The 24,248-nt window shown below is 44.5% G+C and overlaps 1 protein-coding gene across 4 annotated transcripts in view; it reads right to left on the minus strand.

Annotated features, from left to right (window-relative positions):
* Positions 1–24,248, minus strand: part of nrp1a (neuropilin 1a) — a 184,250-nt gene that overhangs the window by 104,017 nt on the left and 55,985 nt on the right. For all 4 annotated transcript variants that reach the window (XM_048554486.2, XM_048554476.2, XM_048554466.2 and 1 more), the window contains exon 4: positions 12,505–12,732. In XM_048554486.2, coding sequence (XP_048410443.1) covers positions 12,505–12,732 — 228 coding nt within the window. The remainder of the gene's footprint in view (positions 1–12,504; positions 12,733–24,248) is intronic.

Here is a 24,248-nt window from a genome sequence, read left to right on the forward strand (position 1 = left end):
CTCACCCTCCAGTAGAGAATACAAGAAGAAGAAATATTTGGATCAGTCCTGTATCCAGAATTGTTCCTACTGCTGTCCCCTATGATAACTATAATGAAGAAAGCAAAGACATAAACAAAACTTGTAATGCACTGACAAATATAGTGCAGTGTTTTTCGGCCTAGAATTCTGCAACCAGTGGCATTCTTCAAGGACCATTGCTGGGATCCTGGCTGTTTATAAATTTGGATGAAAATATAGGTGATCTGATTAGTAGATCTGCAGACTACATGAACATTGCTAGAGGTATGAGTAGTGAGGAAGGTCACCAAAAGATAGAGCAGGATATAGACCAATTGGAAAGGTGGACAGAGAAATGGCAGATAGAGTTTAATCAGAACAAGTATGAGCTGCTGCATTTCGGGAGGTCAAGTAGAAGAGGAACCTATACAGTAAATGGCAGGAACCATAGGAGCATTAATATATGGAAGGATCTTGGGGTCCAAGTCCATGGTTCTCTGTAAAGGGCAACACAAGTGGTTAAGGTGGTGAAGAAGGCATGTGGCATGCTTGCCTTGTTCGGTTGGGGCACAGAGTATAAAGGTTGACGAGTCACGTCGCAGCTGTATAAAACATTGGTCAGGCCACATTTGGTATACTGTGTGCAATTATGGCTGCCACACTATAGGGAGGATGTGTAAGCTTTGGTGGTGGTGCAAAAGAGATTTACCAGGACGTTGCCTGGATTGGACTGTTTCAGACATAAGGGCAGGTTGGACAAACATGGATTGTTTTCATGAGAACGTCAGAGGCAGAGGGACAACCTGACAAAAGTATATAAAATTAGCAGAGGTATGGATCGGATGGATAATCAAGGTCTTTTTCCCAAGGTGGAAATGTCAAATACTAGGGAGCATTGGCTTTAGGTGACAGGGGAAAAGTTTAAACAAGATATGCAAGGCACGTTCTTTCTTTATCCAAAGGATGATACATGCTTGAAATGCGTTGCCAGGGGAGGTGGTGGAAGCAGATACACTAGCAAAGTTTAAGAGGCACTTTGGCAGACACATGAACAGACAGGGAAGAGAGGAATATAGCCCATGTACAGGCAGATGAGGTTAGCTTAATAAGGCGTCAAGCTTAGCGCAGACATGGTGAGGCGAAGAGCCTGTTGCTTGCTATACCTATGTCCATGACACCACCCACGCCCTCCACCTCCTCCAGAACTTCCAATTCCCTGGCCCCCAACACCTCATTTTCACCATGGACGTCCAGTCCCTATACACCTGTATTCCGCATGCAGATGGCCTCAAAGCCCTCCGCTTCTTCCTGTTCCGCAGGCCCGACCAGTCCCCCTCCACTGACACCCTCATCCGCCTAGCCGAATTCGTCCTCACCCTCAACAACTTCTCTTTTGATTCCTCCCACTTCCTACAGACAAAGGGGGTGGCCATGGGCACCCGCATGGGCCCCAGCTATGCCTGCCTCTTTGTAGGTTACGTGGAACAGTCCCTCTTCTGCATCTACACAGGGCCCAAACCCCACCTCTTCCTCCGTTACATTGATGACTGTATCAGCGCCGCCTCTTGCTCCCCAGAGGAGCTTGAACAGTTCATCCACTTCACCAACACCCTCCACCCCAACCTCAAGTTCACCTGGGCCATCTCCAACACATCCCTCTCCTTCCTGGACCTCTCAGTCTCCATCTCAGGCAACCAGCTTGTAACTGATGTCCATTTCAAGCCCACCGGCTCCCACAGCTACCTAGAATACACCTCCTCCCACCCACCCTCCTGCAAAATTTCCATCCTCTATTCCCAATTCCTCCGCCTCCGCCACATCTGCTCCCACGATGAGGCATTCCACTCACGCACATCCCAGATGTCCAAGTTCTACAAGGACCGCAACTTTCCCCCATAGTGGTCGAGAACGCCCTTGACCGTGTCTCCCGCATTTCCCGCAACACATCCCTCACACCCCGCCTCCGCCATAACCGCCCAAAGAGGATCCCCCTCGTTCTCTCACACCATCCCACCAACCTCCGGATACAATGCATCATCCTCCGACACTTCCGCCATCGACAATCCGACCCCACCACCCGAGACGTTTTTCCATCTCCACCCTTGTCTGCTTTCCGGAGAGACCACTCTCTCCGTGACTCCCTTGTTCGCTCCACACTGCCCTCCAACCCCACCACACCCGGCACCTTCCCCTGCAACCGCAGGAAATGCTACACTTGCCCCCACACCTCCTCCCTCACCCCTATCCCAGGCCCCAAGATGACTTTCCATATTAAGCAGAGGTTCACCTGCACATCTGCCAATGTGGTATACTGTATCCATTGTACCCGGTGTGGCTTCCTCTACATTGGGGAAACCAAGTGGAGGCTTGGGGACTGCTTTGCAGAACACCTCCGCTCAGTTCGCAATAAACAACTGCACGTCCCAGTCACAAACCATTTCCACTCCCCCTCCCATTCTTTAGATGACATGTCCATCATGGGCCTCCTGCAGTGCCACAATGATGCCACCCGAAGGTTGCACGAACAGCAACTCATATTCTGCCTGTGAACCCTGCAGCCCAATGGTATCAATGTGGACTTCACAAGCTTCAAAATCTCCCCTTGCCCCACTGCATCCCAAAACCAGCCCAGTTCGTCCCCTCCCCCCACTGCATCACACAACCAGCCCAGCTCTTCCCCTCCCCCCACTGCATCCCAAAACCAGCCCAGCCTGTCTCTGCCTCCCTAACCTGTTCTTCCTTTCACCCATCCCTTCCTCCCACCCCAAGCCGCACCTCCATCTCCTACCTACTAACCTCATCCCACCTCCTTGACCTGTCCATCTTCCCTGGACTGACCTATCCCCTCCCTACCTCCCCACCTATACTCTCCTCTCTACCTATCTTGTTTTCTCTCCATCTTCGGTCCGCCTCCCCCCCTCTCCCTATTTATTCCAGAACCCTCACCCCATCCCCCTCCCTAATGAAGGGTCTAAACCCGAAACATCAGCTTTTGTGCTCCTGAGATGCTGCTTGGCCTGCCGTGCTCATCCAGCTCCACAATTTATTATCTTGGATTCTCCAGCATCTGCAGTTCCCATTATCTCTGCTTGCTGTATTGTTCTGTATAAGTCTATGCAATTCCATCTAAGTAGTGCATTCATTAAACTGATGATTGTTCATCCAATGGGAAGCTGAAGGTCTTATTATATCCTTATGTAGGGAAATGTTAGAAGTCTTATGCTTCCATATGTACTTAACAGAATCTCAACATTGAAGGCAGTGGTACCATTCACTATCTTTTCAATACAATTTCACTTATACACAGGTTATCAAAAGGAGTAATGCAGTGTCATAGAAACGTAGAACAAAGGAATAGCAGAAGGCCATTCAGCACTTTGAGCCTCCTCTGCCATTCAATATGATCATGACTGATCATCCAACTCAGTAGCCTGTTCCTGCTTTTGCCTCATTTCCTTTGATACCTTTAGCCCTCAGAACTATAACTAACACCTTCTTGAAAAATTCAGTGCCTCAACTGCTTTCTGTGGCAGGGAATGCCACAGCCTCACCACTTTCTGGGTGAAGAAATTTCTCCTCATCTCAGTCCCAAATGGCCTTCCCCAAATCCTTCAACTGTAACACCTGGTTCTGGATTCCTCTGTCATCAGAAACATTCTTCCTGCATTCACATTGTCTAGTCCTGGTGGAATTTTGTAGAATCCCAACAGTGTGGAAACAGGCCCTTCGGCCCAACAAATTCACACCAACCCTCAGAGCACCCCACCCAGACCCATCCCCCTATAACCCACCTAATGTACACATCCCTGAACACTATGGGCAATCTAGTATGACCAATGCACCTAGCATGCACATCTTTGGTCTCTGGGAGGAATCCGGAGCACCCAGAGGAAAGCCACACAGACACGGGGAGAATGTGCAAACTCCGCACAGACAGTTGCCCAAGGGTGGAATCAAACCCGGGTGCCTGGTGCCGTGAGGCTGCAGTGCTAACCACTGAGCCACCGCACCGCCCTGCTCTGTCTGAGATACCTTGTCATCATTTGAAACTCCAGTAAATATAGTCTAAAACAGTCTCAATTCATTTGTCAGTCCTGCCGTCCCAGGAATCAATCTGTAAAATCTTTGCTACATTCCCTCCTTCCTCAGTTAAGGAGACCAAAACTGCATGCAATATATTTCAGGTGGGGGTCTCATCAAGTCCCTGCACTATTGCAGTACTGTTCCTGTACACAAATCCTCCCACCATGAAGGTCCATGTGCTGTTTGCCTTCTTCACTGCCTGCTGCACCTGCATGCTTAATTTCCCTGATTGGTATACAAGGACATCCAGGTCTTGTTGCACCTCCCCCTTTCCCAATCCATCCAATTCAGTTAATAATCCGCCTTCCTGTTCATGGCAAGGCCAAAGTGGATAATCTCACAGTTAACTACATTATACTTTATCTGCCATGCATCTGCCCACTCACTCAACTTGTCCAAATCACAATGAATCATTTCTTCATCCTCCTCACAGCTTACTTTCCCACCCAGTTTTGTCATCTGCAACCTTGAAGACATTACAGTAGGTTCCCTCATCTAAATCATTGATACATATCGTGAATAGCTGGTGAATATCCAAGCACTGGCCCCTGCAGAACACCACTAGCCACTGCCAATTGGAAAATGGCAACAGTGTAGGTTCATTTCCCACAATGGTTGAGGTTACCATGAAGATCCTCCATCTACCCTCACCTAAGGTGTGGTGAGCCTCAAGTTAAACTCACTACCAACTGTGTCTCTCTAAAGAGAGCTGGACTATAACAATCTTACTTTGCCTTTTATTAGCAGCTCCACAAAAAAAGTATATACTTTAAGCAGTGAAAGGTGTGAGCAATATTTGACGTACAGTGCCAATCAAGTTAGTAGAGATAAGGCAGGTACCATGCTGTGGGATATCAGAAAGGGTAAGCTAGAGAAATCCGCTTTGATAGGCTGGCTAACGATTTCAGGTTACCGATTGTTCTTCTGCAACTTTTTAGCAGTTCTCACCCATTCCAAGTCCTTCCTGTATTTCCTTCTCCTTTTAATTACTGTTGTTTGAAAGTCTGGTTTCTTACTGTACCAATATCCTTTCTGTCTTGCTGTCCATTTGTTGCAATGTCTCATTTTTTTTTATTATTCTGTTCATCACCTTTCCTTCGCTGCCTGTTCTTGGAGAGGGATCTCACTGAAATGGGGCAGCTCCAGGAACGTTCCTGTGGCTAAAACACTTTTCCGTGCTGATGTTAGCCATCAGTGTTCCCACCCCCTCCACAGCCCCAGAACTTTAAATCATTTTGATGGAGGACAAGGAGTGTTCATGGAATATATTTGATTCCATCATAAGCAACATTAAACACAAAGGGCCATCTAGCTCCACACTCAGTTCTGTCACAGACCATATACAATTTGTTCTGTCATGGATTCTTTATATCATCTTCTCAGAAAAGACTCTCTGTGTTGCTTTTCTTTGGCTCTGAAAGCAAATGTTAAAAAAAAAAATCGACAGAAAATGCGTTGTGCATCCTACATTATTCATTGTTAATCTGAAACTGCTTGGCTTCCTTAACATGACATTTCCACACTCTCAAATGCACAGAAACAGTTGTGTCTCACAGGGGGTTGCTTTCAGACATCATTTGAGAAAGAAATCTGTGCCGCTTTCCATACTGATTGCTTCAGATACACAGTGCAATGTGGTTTCTAAAAGTAACTATTACTGCAACAGCAAATCCAAATCTGACAAACACATTTTCTACACTTTGTATAATTGATGACTTGGAATGTATTAACAAGGCTGTTGATGTAGCTGCACTGAGGAGTTTGGACTACCTCATAAACTGTGAAAACAATAACTTAAACGCACCTAGTTGCTAAGATTATGTTACACACATGTAAATCCATAATCTAAACCAGCTGTTAGTTGGCACAATAAATGCAGTTTCTTTTTGTGAAAATGTAATCAAGCTCCAATAAGAGGTATGGTGAATAAACAGCCTGTACAATGGATATCCATGTTATCGGCCACTCCAAGTGGAGTCTTTATCACGGTCTTGTCATCAGTCTCAAATTGACACAAAAAACATTTATTTGTATAGCTCCTTCAGATAATAAAATGTCACAAAACACTTCAAGGAAACATTTTCACACCAAACTTAATGCCAAGCCACAATGTGTGATTTTTGGGTGGACAGCTAAAAATTTAGACAAAAAGGTAAGGCTTTAAAGAGTGTCTTGATGGGCAAATAACAGGCAGAGGATTAGGGTGGGTATTCCACAACCAAGGCTCACAATAACTGATGGCATGACCAATGATGTTCGAATGATTACAATAAAGATCTTCAAGTGGCCAAAATTATAGGAGCACTGATAGCTTAGAGGACAGTGTACCTGGAGAAGATTATAGTACTAAGGAATGATGAAGCTACAGTAGGATTTAAAATTATGAATGTAAGGTTTAAAATTGTTTTTTTTTTAGAACAAGTTGCCAAGGAAGGTCAGTGAGCACCAGTCAAACAGAACATGATGCAATGAACAGAATCCCTACAGTGTGGAAGCAGGCCATTCAGCCTTTCAAGTCCACACTGCCCCTATGAACAGCATTCCGCCCAGGCCCAAGCCCCTAGCGCATCCCTGTAACCCTGCATTTTTTGTGGCCAATCCACCTAACCTGCTCGTCTTTGGACTGGGGGAGGAAACCCATGCAGACACAGAGAGAATGTGCAAATTCAACACAGACAGTCACGCAAGGCTGGAAAAGAACCCTGTGCCCTGGCACTATGAGGCAGTAGCATTAACCATTGAGCCACCATACTGCCCCATAACATGTATGGCGGGTTTTTGGATGTCCTTAAGCTCTTGGACAGTTGGTCAGGAGTGCATTGGAACAGTTAAGTTTTGAGGCAACAAACTGAGAAACAACTGAGTTGAGGCACAGGAAGAAATGGACGATTTTACAGAAGTTGAAAATAGACAGTCTTAGTGACTGCACGGATCTGTGGTCAAATATGATACAAATACTATGAACAGTATCATTCAGCTGCAGAAAATTAGAAGCGATTGATTCATGGCTATAAAGAGCACTGATTCTGTCAGGGACTGAAGACAATGGCTTCTATCCTCCCAATAAATGTGAGGAAATGTCTGCTCAACCACTACAGGAGATCAGAAAATTTAGAGATAGGTGAGGACAGGAGAGTTGATGTTAAACTAGAGGAAAACTCTCAACAAAAAAAACATTATATTTGCTGTTAATCAAAGATGTTTCTGTTAAGTCGAGTTAAATTGCCACCTTTTCTTCAATGCAATAATGCGATAATATCTTGGCAAGTAGTTAAAAGTTCTGAGACAAATCAATCTGTTTTAGTGCCAGGATGTGTCAAGTAAGAAAAGAGAATGAAGTTCAAAATATTTGCATTTAGGAATGCCAATCAGGTAACATTTCCTACACAAGGTGTGGAGCTGCATGAACACAGCAGGCCAAGCAGCATCAGAGGAGCAGGAAAGCTGACGTTTCGGGCCTAGACCCTTCATTAGAAATGGGGGCGGGGAAGAGGGTTCTGAAATAAATAGGGAGAGAGGGGGACGTGGATCAAAGATGAATAGAGGAGAAAACAGATGGAGAGGAGACATACAAGTCAAAGAGGCAGGGATGGAGCAGCAAAGGTGAGTGTAGGTGGGGAGGTAGGGAGGAGATAGGTCAGTCCAGGGAGGACAGACAGGGCAAGGAGGCGGGATGAGGTTATTAAGTAGGAAATGGAGGTGGGACTTGAGGTGGGAGGAGGGGATAGGTGAGAGGAAGAACAGGTTAGGGAGGCGGGGACGAGCTGGGCTGGTTTTGGGATGCTGTAGGGGGAGGGGAGATTTTGAAATCTGATGAGTCCCCCTCCACTGACACCCTCAACCGCCTAGCCGAACTCATCCTCACCCTCAACAACTTCTCTTTCAATTCCTCCAACTTCCTACAGACAAAGGGGATGGCCATGGGCACCTGTATGGGCCCAAGCTATGCCTGCCTCTTTGTGGGTTGCATGAAACAATCCCTCTTCCATACCTAAACTGGCCCTAAACCCACCTCTTCCTCCGTTACACTGATGGCTTTATCGGCGCCACCTCATGCTCCCATGAGGAGCTCGAACAGTTCATTCACTTCACCAACACCTTCCACCCCAACCTTAAGTTCACCTGGACCATCATTAACACCTCTCTCACCTTCCTGGACCTCTCTGTCTCCATCTCGGGCAGCCACCTAGAAACCGATATCCATTTCAAGCCCACCGACTCCCACAGCTACCTAAAATACACCTACCCCCCCACCCACTTTCCTGCAAAAATGCCATCCCCTATTCCCAATTCCGCCGCATCAGCTCCCAGGATGAGGCATTCCACTCCCATACATCTCAGAGGTTCTCGTTTTTCAAGGACCACAACATCCCCCTGCAGTGGTCGAGAACGCCCTCGACCGTGTCTCCCACATTTCCCGCAACTCAACCTTCACACCCCCTCTCCGCAATAATAAATAAAGCCAAAACAGAATCCTCCTCGACCTCACGAACCACCCTACCAACCTCCGGATCCAACGTATCATCCTCCAACACTTCCGCCATCTGCAATCTGACCCCACCACTAAAGACATTTTTGCCTTGCCACCCCTGTCTGCCTTCCAGAGAGATTACTCTCTCTGCGACTCCCTTGTCTGTTCCACACTCCCCTCCAGCCTCACTACAGCCGGCACTTTTCCCTGAAACCGCAGGAAGTGCTACACCTGCCCCCACACCTCCTCCCTCACCTCCATCCCAGGCCCCAAGAAGACTTTCCACATCAAGCAGAGGTTCACCTGCACATCCGCCAATGTGGTATAATGCTGTACCCATTTTGGCCTCCGCTACATCGGAGAAACCAAGAGGAGGCTTGGGGACCACTTTGCAGGACACCTCCGCTAGGTTCGCAATAAACAACTGCACCTCCCAGTCGCGAACCATTTTAACTCCCCCTCCCATTCCCCAGACGACATGTGCATCCTGGGCCTCCTGCAGTGCCACAATGATGCCACCCGAAGGTTGCAGGAACAGCAACTCATATCCCGCTTGGGAACCCTGCAGCCCAAAGGTATCAATGTGGATTTCACAAGCTTCAAAATATCCCCTCCTCCTGCCGCATCCCAACATCAGCCCAGCTCGTCCCCGCCTCCTTAGCCTGTTCTTCCTCTCAGCTATCCTCTCCTCCCACCTCAAGCCGTACCCCCATTTCCTACCTACTAACCTCATCCCGCCCCCTTGACCTGTCCGTCCTTCCTGGACTGACTTCTCCCCTCCCCACCTCCACTCACCTTTACTGGCTCCATCCCTGCCTCTTTGACTTGTCTGTTTCCTCTTCATTTATCTTCTCCGCTATCCATCTTTGATCCGCCTCCCCCTCTCTCACTATTTATTTCAGAACCCCCTTCCACTCCCCTATTTCTGACGAAGGGTCTACGCCCGAAACGTCAGCTTTCCTGCTGCTAAGATGCTGCTTGGCCTGCTGTTCATCTAGGTCTACACCTTCTTATTTCAGATTCTCCAGCATCTGCAGTTCCTATTATCTCTGATAACATTTCCTGAATATATTTCTAGGGTAACTAGGATTTCAACAAACATGTCACACACAACAAACGCAGCAATGAATCAAATACTTTTGTAAAATCACTAAATTCAGACAATTATCAAAATGCAAATTCTGATTGGCTCTTCAAAAGAGAATCAAATGATAATTTTCGTCATAATTAGCTTTCCTTAGCCTAACATGAGACACAATTTGTGCAGGACTGTGCAACAAGCTGCTCTGGAAGTCCTGTGGCCAGCTGATGTGAAACAAGTAACTTGGAAGTGTCCCACTAATGGTCAAACTGCTGTTGATTCCATTCCACATAGAAGTCAAGTGGGTCATAATTAAATAGATGACTGGGTCTAATGTTATCAAACGTTGCCTTGTATTGCAATTTACTCAGCTCAATTTGGAAGCTAATTACCCTGCCTAAACACAGGCACATTTTACGATGTTTCCTAACATTTCATTTCTGACTTATGAGAAATCAATTCTTTTACTGTCAATGCTGCAGATCCTGGCACCTTCAGATAGATACATTTTCATAATTTAATAACAACAAATAATTGTCATAAGAACAATAAATTCTTTCACAGCTATTTTTAGAAAGGCCAATTTTACAAAATTGTTTGATTCATTGCTTATCTCCTGCAATGAATCATGTGCTCATTGCAATTGTGGTAACCCCAGAAATGTCCTCAAAATAGCTTCTGGAAAAACATGTCTGATGGGCATCCCTGATTAATGACACTATGGCGTTCATCTTCTTCGCTCTCTTTCAAAGTTATTGCTGTTAGTCATTTTAGATGGTAAGCTTTGATTGCAACTTGGAAAGCAGAAAATTGGGGGTGAATGAGCATTTCTCAGATTGGTAGCATTAGAGCTTTGCCCTATGGATTTCTCTTTAGTTTTCCATTTTTATAAATGATCTGAACATAGGTACAAGAGGAAGGAGTTGCTAATTAAGGGCCATAACAAACTGTGAGGAAGAATTCAGGAGGACTAGGCGGAATGATACATGTAGTTGAATGTAATGACACAGACAGTTACACATTTTGGGGAAAAGCATAGCAAAAGTGAAATGTCTGACAAAGTGAGAAAACTGAGTAACCCAGAGGTACATGTGTCTGGATCTTTATATTTTACGCAAGTAGTAATGTCATAAAAAGCATTTAGATATCTAGACTTGTTCCGTACAGGCACTGCGTATCAAAGTAAGGAAGTGATGTTGTCTATGGCTAGATCATTTTCAATTATTGTGTGCAGTCCTAGCTATTCCATTATAGCTAACATATTGGAACCATATCAAGAGAAAGTGATGACTGACTAGAATTATATCAGGAATGAAAAGTTACAATTATGGAAAAGACTTGAAATATAGTGCCTCTCTCATCAGCCAGGAAAGTTATGGGGGAAGGTGTTCAAAATAATGAAACATTTTAAATAGTAAATAATTTGAAAACAATTTCCATTATTGGGTGAAATAGTAACAAAGTCTTCCACGAGAGGGACAACAAAGGAAGTTAGAAGCGGTTTCACAGAGAGGATTATTCAAAGATGCAGAAGTGGCTGTTGAAGCTTAGATACCAACGTTATTTAAAGGGCAATTGGATACTTTCTTGAAAGGGAAGTTAAAGAGGGGAGCGGACAGAGGAATGGTAGGTTGTTTAGTTTCAGATGAAGAGACAGTTGCAGCACAGGACTGGAGAGTCAAATTCTTCTTGTAATTTCTGTGGCATTTGAGATTTGAAATGACTGTGTGAGAGACTCAAGAAAACCTGTAATTTTAAAGTTAATGAACTGCCTGCAACTCATGATATCATCTTAAAATGCTCCACTTTATCAAGAGTAATGTCTCCCAAACTGAATTTACCTTCTTAAAATCCCCTCCCCTTCCCTACAGACTCACTATGTTAAAAGACTCATTTTTTAAGACTCAAACATATCTGTGGGGCACTTATCCTGGTTGCCCATTGTAAACTTTGATAGAACAGCACTGAAAACTCATTCACTTTTAACTGTTTTTAAAACAAATGATGGTTTCTCTGCAGAGATTCACACCCACAGTCTTGCTTTAATTCTTTTGTGGGAACTCATAATTAAGAAACAACTGAATTTTCCCTACTCCCACCCTTCACCTTTTCCATGTTAGAATCTTCGGTTTTCAAACCAAATTTGGTCACTCCACTTTCTTTTAATTCTGGCCTCTTGTATACGCTCTTACGTCCTGCTTTTGGTCAGAGTCTGGCCTCTCCTTTGAGGCTCCACTTAAAAATTCTCATTAACCTCGCAGAAAAATTTGTCCTAACCTCTCCTATGTTGCCTTTCTGTCAATTTTTGTTTTATTCGCTCCTTCGTAGACTTGGGATCTCTTAGTGATTCCAATAGGTTATGTAAATGGGAATTCTTGTTGTTGTAACCTTGTCATGTCTTGGCCTCTCAACTGGTTCTCTTATACATCAAAATCCAGACAGTTTAGAGGCAACGAGTTTACAGCATTATTGACGGAAAGAACAGTTGATTTTAATGTCAGATAATTGTTGCCACTATTCAAAATTTCCAAGCACCTTAACAAGCATTAGAGTTCTGTGCAGTTTAAAACTGTAACCAAAGCTCCAACAGATTAACAAAGGAATAATTAGTAACAAGTTTTTCCTTATAACAACTTGTCAGATTAAAACAATATCTCAAGTGTAGTGAATTTTCCAGTCTAAATGTCTTCTCAAATTATGAATGAGTTCTGACATATTCCACATTATATTCTGTGATATTGTCCTTAATATTTCCTTCAAATCAATAGTTTAAAATTACTAAATTATCAAAATGGTTTCACCTGATTCTCAAACAAAAACTGCAAAGAAACATGCAACTTCAGCAAAAAAAACACTGTTCCTTTCTTACCTCCTGGAAAACCATCCCAGGCTTCCAGCCTGTCAAAGCGACATAGCATTCCATCCCGAGCGTTATCATCGGGTTCCAGGTCAAAACTTGAAAAATCCAGGTGGATCTCTGCCATCGCTGGTGCGAAGATCATGTAGGTGCATTCCAAATTATTTGGATATTTATCAGGGAATCCAGGTGATTTTATCTCCGCACTTTGTGCAGTGAAATTTTTGGAACATTCTGGTCCTGAAAACACATAACAATGGATAAATAAGCAATCAATTGATTATGCAATGGTAGGAACTGAATATTTAGTAGGCTGCATTGTAGGCATCCAACCAGGACAGGTCTCTGTCCAATAGTCTCACCTGTCTTTTGGGATTCACAAACTGAGGTGTCACATTCTGTTTCCCCTCCCCTTAGAAAGAGTACATTATACCAATTTTTGTGGCTCTTGCTATGGAGATGGTATTCCTTGCTGTGGCAAAGCCCTATCTCTGGGGCATTCATCATTAGGAGCAAATGGAGCATTATCTTAGAAAAGGAATGAGCAGCCTGGACTTTCCTGGGCCAGGCCTAATTTGCTGACCAGTGTAAATGTTCTGGAAGGGCCTTGGAATTCCAACCTTGTGAACTAAGAGGCTATGGGAGGCAGCTGGGGGGAATGGGATTGCATCATTTGTGATAAGTACGTATATCAGCTGGAGTTGTCTTTCAGTTGAAATGCGATCACTCAATACACATGTATTGTACTCCTAGAAATCCTACAGTGCAGGAAGATGCCATTTGGCCCATGGAGTCTGGGTTGACCTTCCAAGAAGCATCCCACCCAGTCCTAAACCTCCACCCTATCCCCATAACCTTGCATTTCCCATGACCAATCCATATAACCAGCACATGTTTGGCCTGTAGAAAGAAACTCACACAGACATGGAGCGAATGAGCAAACTTCTCGCAGTCAATCCGCTGAGGGTCGCACTGTGAGGCAGCAGTGCTAACCACTGGGCCACGGTGCCATGCTTATATGTCTGCACATTTACTTCTTTGTCCTTCATGTTGCACAGTTACAACCCTGGAGACCCTTGATGTTCTTAACAATGTTATATATTTTTAAAAAAACTTCTGGTAGGGTTGTCATTCATAAAACTGTTGCCAGGTGTAAACATTGACAACACACAGTAAATGATGACCTGTGGCACTTTATCTGTAGGTAGAGGTTTTAAAATTAGGTGTGACAGGAGACTAGTGCAGCTAGCACTGGCCTAGTGCAGGTTCATAGGGTGAACATAATAAGCCACTGCTGATACTTAGACCAGCTTTCATTAATTGGAGTACATTATGATCAAGCAGAGACCTATACAATCTTCTTGCTGAACAATAATTGTGGCCTTTGACATAAAAGCCTGCTTCTTAAGGTTTAATAGCTTGGCCTTATGTGACTTGCAGCACTAAACAGAATGGCATTCCTAATGTTGCACAGGCGAAGAAATAGGTAAGTGCAGAGTCTAGGAATTTCAGCTGCCCACCAGAGAAATAGTAATTGTACCTTTCCTGTTGTTAATTTAAATCTTAAAGAAGGTTTTATATGGAGAATGCAGTATTTTACTAACACCAGAGGGATGTACAAGTCTCAATGAGCTGAGGGAGTCTTGGCATATGTTTCCACAGGGAGTGATTCTGTTTGCTCGCCAGATGCGACCTATTGTGCACTGACACACAGGGTAGAAGAGTTAATGCATACAGCATGTGCCTGTCATTGGGATACAGGGCGAACAGTGTTGACACAGGTGTTGCTATAAAGTGTTGTAATGAAATGAACTGATAAATTGCAGTAGTTAGTGTAAGGTTTGCACACATACATGTATTTTTCCTCTTCATTCTGAGCAGCACTGAATATGAAGAACCACACATTTATATAATGCCTCATCTCTTCTTGCAGAAATAGCTGAAAGATTCATTAAGTCTCTGAGGCTTGAAAGGAGGCTGTTAAATAAAAGCATTCCAGAGATTTACATCAAGCATTTCAAGTTAAAAAAGTGCAGCAGCAATAAAATGGAGTTGGAGAATATTTGCAAGTGTACACACCAGCAACCCTAACTAAATGCGAGTCTTTCGCATTAACCAAGCAATGGGCATGGCACAGGATTTTATTTATCACATGGGTTTACATTTGCTTTTGCTTTGAACATCAACAGCCTTCATGGGAAGGATGGATGTCACTGCTGAACATGCCTGAGCTCTCATTCATGTTATACCTTCGTTGATGTAATGTGATATACTCCCATTGCAGGCAGTTCGCATCAGGCTCACTAGACGGAATCTAGGGATGAGGAAAGGTTAGCTGATTGTGCCTACAGTCATTGGTGTTCGGCCAGTATCTTGAAGCAACTGGAGGAGTACCACCAGCAGTGTCTCCCCAAGATCATTCAACACTGGCAGCAAGCAAAATGGTCACAACGGCAGCATCCTCTCCCAAACAAATATGCTGAGTATCAAGAAGCATGGGCAGAATATGTGATAATGGGAACTGCAGATGCTGGAGAATCCAAGATAATGAAATGTGAGGCTGGATGAACACAGCAGATGAAGGGTCTTGGCCCGAAACGTCAGCTTTTGTGCTCCTGAGATGCTGCTGGGCCTGCTGTGTTCATCCAGCCTCACATTTCATTATCTTGGGCAGTATATGTTATTTGTTTCTGCCTAACAGCAGACTCCCAGGTCACCTGCAAGCTTGGAACTTATCTGTGGTATAACACTTCCAGGAGGGCAGCAGAAACACTTTCAGGAGGTCTTTAAACCATTCCTGAAGAGGTCCAAACATCCTTACTAACTCCTGGGAGCCCGTGACCAACCAAAATGGAGAGGTGTGCTAGGTAAGGCATTGAACATATTGTCAAGAATCCACAGAGGAGATGCCAAGGTGTCAGAGGAAACACACATATCTCCAAACATCTCATCCACACAGCCCTCCAAGCACCCTGCTCATGGAAGAGTCTGCAAATTACGTGAGTCATCACAAAACCCACTGAACTGAAGCAAGACATCCACTATCCTGACTAAGAATTGTCTCAGATTGTCAAAGGAGGCATTTAAAAGCAGGAATCTTATTGATCTTATTGAAACACAGGATGTTCTGAGGAGCCGTGACAGTGCAGATGCTAAGGATTGTGGGAAAATCAAGTACTCAGGGGAACAGTTTCAGATTAAAGAGTTGCCCTTTTAAGATTGATAATAGGAGCAATTTCTTCCCTCAAATCTTTGGAATTCTCTTCAGAGAAAAGTAAAGGCTGGGTCACTGAATATATTCAAGGCTATGTTAGAGAGAACTTTAATTGATAAATAAGTCAAGCATTATGGAGAGATAGGCAGGAAAGGAAAGTTGAGGCCACAATCAGATCAGCTTTGATGGTAATGAATGGGCAGAACAGGCTTGGGAAGCTAAATGGCCTACTCCTGCCTCTATTTCATATGTCCCTACATACACAGACTGGATAGCCATCTGGAACTAGGCAGGAATTCTTTGTAAACTGTTGCCATCTCTGCCCAGTGGCACTGAGGTTGTTTGAAGAGCTCAGTTTGAGCTCAGGGCCTCCTGAGCGTGGATGACACAATTTCATATATGACACTGCATTTGCCAGATTCGTAATCGTCAAGTTGAGATTTGTTTTTAAACATATTTTGGATGCATTGCACAGTGCCAAACATAATGTGTTAATTAAATGCAGTTGGTTATCATTTTTCATTCTTTCTGGAGTTAATTATCATGTTCTGATGCTGTGAAATGAGCAAGAACGCCAATAGAATAAATTACATTATCAAAAAAAAAATCTATCAACATGGGTAAAACCTGAAACCTGTAGAAAATTAGTTTTGTGTGGGGTGACACAGGTCATTAGAGATGTGACACCCTGAGAGACAGAATGAGAAGATATTTGCTAAGCTTCTGCAGTAATCCATATCCATGTCACCAATCTCAGCCACGGGACCAGGAGGAGGCAGTTGAAGAGTGATTTACTGCTTTCTTCCAATGCGGAAGAGATAACCAAAGGTAGGTTCATTACAGGAGAGTCTCGCTCATTTCTTAGGAGCTGCCAATAGGGCAAATACGCTTTTACTTCTGTGAAGTGCCCATCTTATGCCAACCTGTTAGGTCAGTAATTCGAATGTGACACTCACCCCCGGCCAGGATGGAATAGTGTAGGGGGATGGACTTAAATTAGCTCACAGGTCGGCGCAACATCGAGGGCCGAAGGGCCTGTTCTGCGCTGTATTGTTCTATGAGTGCAGCCTCCACAAAAGCTAAGAAGCGCGACTCAGGACAGAACAGTTCAATTGGTCAGCTCCAACATAGAACATAGAACAGTAGAACATAGAACAGTACAGCACAGAACAGGCCCTTCAGCCCACAATGTTGTGCCGACCATTGATCCTCATGTATGCACCCTCAAATTTCTGTGACCATATACATGTCCAGCAGTCTCTTAAATGACCCCAATGACCTTGCTTCCACAACTGCTGCCGGCAACGCATTCCATGCTCTCACAACTCTCTGCGTAAAGAACCTGCCTCTGACATCCCCTCTATACTTTCCACCAACCAGCTTAAAACTATGACCCCTCGTGCTAGCCATTTCTGCCCTGGGAAATAGTCTCTGGCTATCAACTCTATCTATGCCTCTCATTATCTTGTATACCTCAATTAGGTCCCCTCTCCTCCTCCTTTTCTCCAATGAAAAGAGACCGAGCTCAGTCAACCTCTCTTCATAAGATAAGCCCTCCAGTCCAGGCAGCATCCTGGTAAACCTCCTCTGAACCCTCTCCAAAGCATCCACATCTTTCCTATAATACGGCGACCAGAACTGGACGCAGTATTCCAAGTGTGGTCTACCAAAGTTTTATAGAGCTGCAACAAGATCTCACGACTCTTAAACTCAATCCCCCTGTTAATGAAACCCAAAACACCATATGCTTTCTTAACAACCCTGTCCACTTGGGTGGCCATTTTAAGGGATCTATGTATCTGCACACCAAGAACCCTCTGTTCCTCCACGCTGCCAAGAATCCTATCCTTAATCCTGTACTCAGCTTTCAAATTCGACCTTCCAAAATGCATCACCTCGCATTTATCCAGGTTGAACTCCATCTGCCACCTCTCAGCCCATCTCTGCATCCTGTCAATGTCCCGCTGCGGCCTACAACAGCCCTCTACACTGTCAACGACACCTCCGACCTTTGTGTCGTCTGCAAACTTGCTGACCCATCCTTCAATCCCCTCATCCAAGTCATTAATAAAAATTACAAACAGTAGAGGCCCAAGGACAGAGCCCTGTGGAACCCCACTCACCACTGACTTCCAGGCAGAATATTTTCCTTCTACTACCACTCGCTGTCTTCTGTTGGCCAGCCAATTCTGTATCCAAGCAGCTAAGTTCCCCTGTACCCCATTCCTCCTGACCTTCTGAATGAGCCTACCATGGGGAACCTTATCAAATGCCTTACTGAAGTCCATATACACCACATCCACAGCTCGACCCTCATCAACTTTTCTAGTCACATCCTCAAAAAACTCGATAAGGTTTGTAAGGCATGACCTACCCCTCACAAAGCCGTGTTGACTGTATTTGATCAAGCCATGCTCTTCCAGATGGTCATAAATCTTATCCCTCAGAATCCCTTCTAACACCTTGCAGACGACAGACGTCAGGCTTACTGGTCTGTAATTGCCGGGGATTTCCCTATTTCCTTTCTTGAAGAGAGGAATTACATTTGCCTCTCTCCAGTCCTCAGGTACAACTCAGTGGACAGCGAGGATGCAAAGATCTTCGCAAGTGGCGAAGCAATTGCATTTCTCGCTTCCCAAAGCAGCCGAGGACAAATCTGATCCGGGCCTGGCGACTTGTCAATCTTAATGTTTGACAAAATTTTCAGCACATCAGCTTCCTCTATCTCTATCCATTCCAGCATGCACACCTGCTCTTCAAAGGTTTCATTCACTACAAAGTTCGTTTCTTTCGTAAAGACAGAAGCAAAAAACTCATTTAGGGCTTCCCCTACCTCCTCAGGCTCCACACACAAGTTCCCTATGCTATCCCTGATCGGCCCTAGTCTTTCTTTGACCATTCTCTTATTCCTCACATAAGTGTAAAATGCCTTTGTGTTTTCCCGGATTCCTTCTGCCAAGCCTTTCTTGTGCCCCCTCCTGGCTCTCCTCAGACCATTTTTGAGCTCCTTCCTTGCCTGCATGTAATCCTCACTAGCTGAACTTGACCCTAGCTTCCTCCACCTTATGTAAGCTACCTTCTTCCTTTTCACAAGAAGCTCCACCGCTCTCGTCATCCAAGGTTCCTTTATCTTACCCCTTCTTGCCTGTCTCAGAGGAACATATTTACTCATCACTCCCAACAACTGTTCCTTAAACAGTTTCCACATGTCTATAGTTCCCTTACCATGGAACAACTGCTCCCAGTCCATGCTTCCTAACTCATGTCTAATCGCATCATAGTTTCCTCTTCCCCAATTAAATATCCTCCCATTTTGCCTAATCCTCTCCTTCTCCATAGCTATGTAGAATGTGAGGCAGTTATGGTCACTATCACCAAAATGCTCTCCCACCACAAGATCTGATACCTGCCCCGGCTCGTTTCCGAGCACCAAGTCTAGAATGGCCTCTCCCCTCGTCGGCCTGTCAACGTACTGCGTTAGGAAACCCTCCTGAACACACCTTACAAAAACAGCTCCATTCAAATCTTCTGCTCGAAGGAGGTTCCAATCAATATTAGGAAAGTTAAAGTCACCCATTACAACAACCCTACTGCGTCCACACTTTTCCAAAATCTGTCGACCTATGATTTCTTCAATCTCCCTGCTGCTATTGGGGGGCCTGTAGTAAACCCCTAACGAGGTGACTACTCCCTTGCTGTTCCTAATTTCCACCCATACTGACTCAGTAGGCAGATCTTCCTCGACAATGGAAGCTTCTGTAGCTGTGATACCATCTCTGATTAGTAGTGCTACACCCCCTCCTCTTTTTCTCCCCTCCCTATTCTTTTTAAATGTTCTAAACCCTGGAAGATCCAGCAACCATTCCTGCCCATGAGAAACCCATGTCTCTGTTATGGCCACAACATCATAGCACCAGGTACTGATCCATGCTCTAAGTTCATCACTTTTATTCCTGATACTCCTTGCATTAAAGCAAACACACTTTAACCGATCCCTTGGTTCCTTCCCAGGAAAATCCTTCCCACTAGCTGGTCTACCTCTTGCTACTGCCTCACCTGCATCAACGCTCACCTCTGGTATACAGCTCAGGTTCCCACCCCCCTGCCATACTAGTTTAAACCCTCTCGAACTACTCGAGCAAACCTTCCACCCAGGACATTGGTCCCCTTCCAGTTCAGATGCAACCCGTCCTTCATGTACAGGTCCCACCTTCCCCAGAAGGCATCCCAATTGTCTACGTATCTGAAGCCCTCCCTCCTACACCAGCTGCGCAGGCACATGTTAAGCTGCGCCCGCTCCCTGTTCCTCGCCTCGCTATCTCGTGGCACCGGTAGTAAACCAGAGAACACTACATGAGCAGATTCAGTCTCCAGCAGCTCTACCTCCAACACACAGTGGCCATCTATTCGCTAACATAGCTCAGCTACTCACTAAGCTTACTTTGACTTTCCCTCCATTGTAACCTCCGCCATCAGGCAGGGCAAACAGTAATGCCACGGAAAACACTATCAAGCTCTCCTCTGGATCATTAGCTATATCCTAGAGTTTCATGTGAATATAATTACTGGGGGGCTGTTGTTACAAAGAACATAGCAGCAGGAGTAGGCCATTCAGCCCTTTGAGAATGTTCTGTTATTCAACATCATCTGGTCATCTACCTTCACGCCATCTTATCGCACTGACCCTATGTTCCTTGATGTCATTAGTAACTAAAAATCTCTCCATTTCTGTCTTGACTGCCAGCCATCTGGGATACAGAATTGAAAAGTTTCATCACCCTCTGAGTGAAGAAGTTCCTGCTCGTCTTAATCCCGGATGGTTTACCTTTTACTTTGAGCCTGTGGCCCTGGTCCAAACCCACAGTCAGGGGACGCACCCTTTGTGCATCTCCTCTGTCTATCCCTTTAAGAATTCAATCTTTCAGGACTCTCAGGACAATCCCAACATCTCAGATCAACGTGATGAACCTCCAAGTAAAGCCTTCCTTAGTCAAGGGGCCCAGAACTGCATAGAATACACCAGCCACAGTCGCACTGGTATCCTATAAAACTGAAGCAAGTCATCTTTACAGTTGTTGACTTGCACACCGAGCTGACTTGTTTTCATTCATATGTTTTGTCACCGTGCCAGGTAACATCATCCATGGGCACTCTGGTGAAGCGACGCTGTTCTACTCCGCTTGAAACTGATACCGTCCAGTACATTCTGGTGAGTACTGTCATTTCCAGTTTTGCTCTGTATGTGTTTGTATATGGGGTCTAATTCTATAATGTTTGTTAGTAGCATTATAGGCTGAGAACCATGCCTCTTGGAATTCCCATGTGTGTCTATGTTTGGCTTGGGCTACTATAGTTAGCTTGTCCCAGTTAAACTGATGGCCTTCTTTGTCTGAGTGTACTGATGTTAAGGAGCGTTCGTTGTGCTGTTTTGCTGCTAGCTGATGTTCAGGTGTTCTGATGGCTAGTTTCCTTCCTGTCCGTCCAATGCAATGTTTGTGGCAGTCATTGCAGGGTATTTTGTAAACCATATTGGTTCTGTATGTTGTGGGAATGGGGGTCTTCAATCCTTGTGGGAGTTTGTTGTAGAGTGGCTGTGGGCTTGTGTGCCACTGTGATTCCCTGTGGTTCTAGGAGTCTCGTTGTCAGTTCCAATATGTTCTTGATGTAGGGCAGTGTGGCCAGTGTGTTAGGGCGTACTGTGTCCTGATGTTGTCTGTTTAGTAGGCATCTGCGGATGAAGTTGCAGGGATATTCATTCATAGCGAGGATTTTGTTTCCATGCTCCTCCTCTTTCCTGCGTAGTTCCAGAGTGTTGCAGTGTATCATGGCCCATTTAAATAGTGTCCTCATGCAGCTTTGTTTGTGGACATTGGGCTGGTTGCTGTGGAAGTTGAGGATTTGATCAGTGGTGGGTTGCTTTTCTGCTTACAGAGGTTTAGAACTCCCCTTTGACCATACGCTCAACTTTAATGTCCAGAAACGGAAGGTAAGTTTTGTTCTCTTCTTCCCTTGTGAATTTAATCCCAGTGAATACGCCACTGATGAGGTGGTGGGTCTCTTCAAATTTGTTGCAATCAATAATGACAAATGTGTCACCTACATAGCGGATGCACAGTTTAGGTTGAATATGGGGGAGGGTGATGTGTTCCAGTCTTTGCATGACTGCTTCTCAATGAGTCCTGAGATGAATGACCCCCATTGGTGTACCATTGATCTGTTTGTATACTTGACCATTAAAGACGAAGTGTGTGGTGAGGCACAAGTCTAGTAGTTCGAGTATATTGTCATTGTTGATGGAGCTGCAGGTCTGCATTGCTGCTTCCTTTAGTAATGTGGCCACTGTCTCTTTGGCCAGTGGGATGTCAACTGATGTGAATAAAGCTGAGACGTCAAAGGATACCATAAACACCCCGTCACTGGTTTTCATGTTCTTGAGGGTATTGAGGAATTCTTGGGTTGAGTGGATGGAATGGGGTGATCCGTCAACTAGGTGTTTCAGTCTCTGTTGTAAGTCCTTGGCCAGTTTATGTGAAGGTGTGCCTGCCTGGGAAACAACGGGTCTGAGGGGGATTTTCTGAAGAAGGGTTCAGGCCCAAAACGTCAGCTTTCCTGCTCCTCTGAAGCTGCTTGGCCTGCTGTGTTCATCCAGCTTCACACCTTGTTATGTCAGATTCTCCAGCATCGGCAGTCTGGTTTGTGTACTTTAGGAAGTTCTTACAAGTGGGGGGTGTTCGTACCTTCTGGTTTCATTCTCATGTAGCCCATCTTCATTATCTGCCCTGCATCCTTGAGTCATTTCAGTGATTGGATGTGCCTTTTTACCGAACTGCGCTGCTGGGTCTATTGCCACCTGTTGATAAGTGGTTGTATCTGCGAGCAATGCTTGTGCTTTCCTAACATAGTCTGGTTTGCTCACAACGACGGTCATGCATTCTTTGTCTGCAGGTAGGATTATAATGTTCTTGTCTTTCTTGAGTTTATCTACTGCTTTTCTCTTGGATGTGTTCAGGTTGACACTTTGTCCTCCTGTGTAATGTGGGGATTATAGTCTGTCGGATGGCTTGTGGTGTTTTGTCCGTGAGTCTATTGTCTGTAAACGTAGCCTCCAGGGCAGCCATGAAGTCTGTTCTGTTCTCATCTTTGTGGTTATTGGTTAGTCCATGTAATAGCACAACTTTCTCCGTTTCTGTGAGTCATCTGCTGGAGAGGTTTCTTATCCATTTGTTTGGTTTGTTGTCCTTGTGTTTGTGGTGGATCAGTTTGGTGAGTTTCTCCTGTAGTTCATATCACTTCTTAGTTTTGGTTTTGTGTTGATGGTGATGGCCTGTTGTAGGGTTGAAGTCCATTGCTGGTCATCAGTGAGGCCTCCGATGAGGTGGAATTTATACTGTCCAATTTGTTATGGTGAGTTCTGTCATTTTCGGTTTTGATCTGTATGGGTTTGTGTATGGGTCCAATTCTACAAGTTTGTCGATGTCACTGATGATGTTACCTAGCACAGTGTTGAAACATCTGAACGAAAACAAGCCAGCTCAGCGAGCAAGTCAACAGCCTCACCCACAGCCCGAGCCACAAATCTTTGCTAAAACTTTAAGTCTTCTTTGCTCCTGTACTCAAATGTTCCTGTGATAAGGACTTCCATGTTTTAATGCAAAACCTTAGCGGCTTCTCAGGGCAGCCAAGGTGGGAAATGAACATGACCTAAATAGCACTGCCCACACATAAGTATATCACACCATAACAAAAAAGGGTATATGCGTAGGAAGCTGAAGAAAGCAACTTGGCCTGTTTAGCCTGCTCTGGCCTTCAATAATGTCATTGTTGATCTGATTACTCCATCTTCCTGCCTATCCACAATAATCATTCAACCGCTCTTGCTTAAGGGTCATCTATCTACCTCTATCTTCAAAATAGTCAGGGCTCTGTTTCTGTGAAATAAATGATTTATCTACTTATTCTCATATAATTTATTTTAAATTTGAGACTTGAATGATTGACTATAGATTTTGTATGGGCTTGAAGTTAACTTTTCAGTATTTTGGTAGCTGTGGTGATTTATTTTGAAACAGTTTATGAAGGCTAGTTTGACAACCTAATTGTTTTATCTTTATGATTTCACAATTTAGCAGGTGAACCATTGTGCTTGAAGATCTGTTGAAAAATTCTAGACTTAACGTGTTTTTTAAAGCTTAAAAGAAACACCCCTAGCTCAGATGGAAAGGTTTTTGGTTCAGTTTTAACTTTGTTTTGGGCAGTTCTATGAAGTCCTTGCAAGGAAATACATCTGTACAGCAGTGTTCTTGAGAAAGGAATATTATAGTAAACTAGATTTTCTTAGAGTAAGGAGTTAGTAATAGTCCCAAACCAGATATGTTTTGATAAAACCCTAAAATGTTACTTGAAGCTGAGTACCTGAGGGTCCAGGTGTATTACACCTCCAGGAATAAGCTATCAGAACTTCCAGTCTCGGAGTTACATGCACAGTTACTTTAAGTCTATTGAGTTGATAGAAAAAATGGATTCTGGTGTGAATACTCTACAA

This window comes from Stegostoma tigrinum, chromosome 2 (assembly GCF_030684315.1).
Source record: "Stegostoma tigrinum isolate sSteTig4 chromosome 2, sSteTig4.hap1, whole genome shotgun sequence".
NCBI classification, from domain to species: domain Eukaryota; kingdom Metazoa; phylum Chordata; class Chondrichthyes; order Orectolobiformes; family Stegostomatidae; genus Stegostoma; species Stegostoma tigrinum.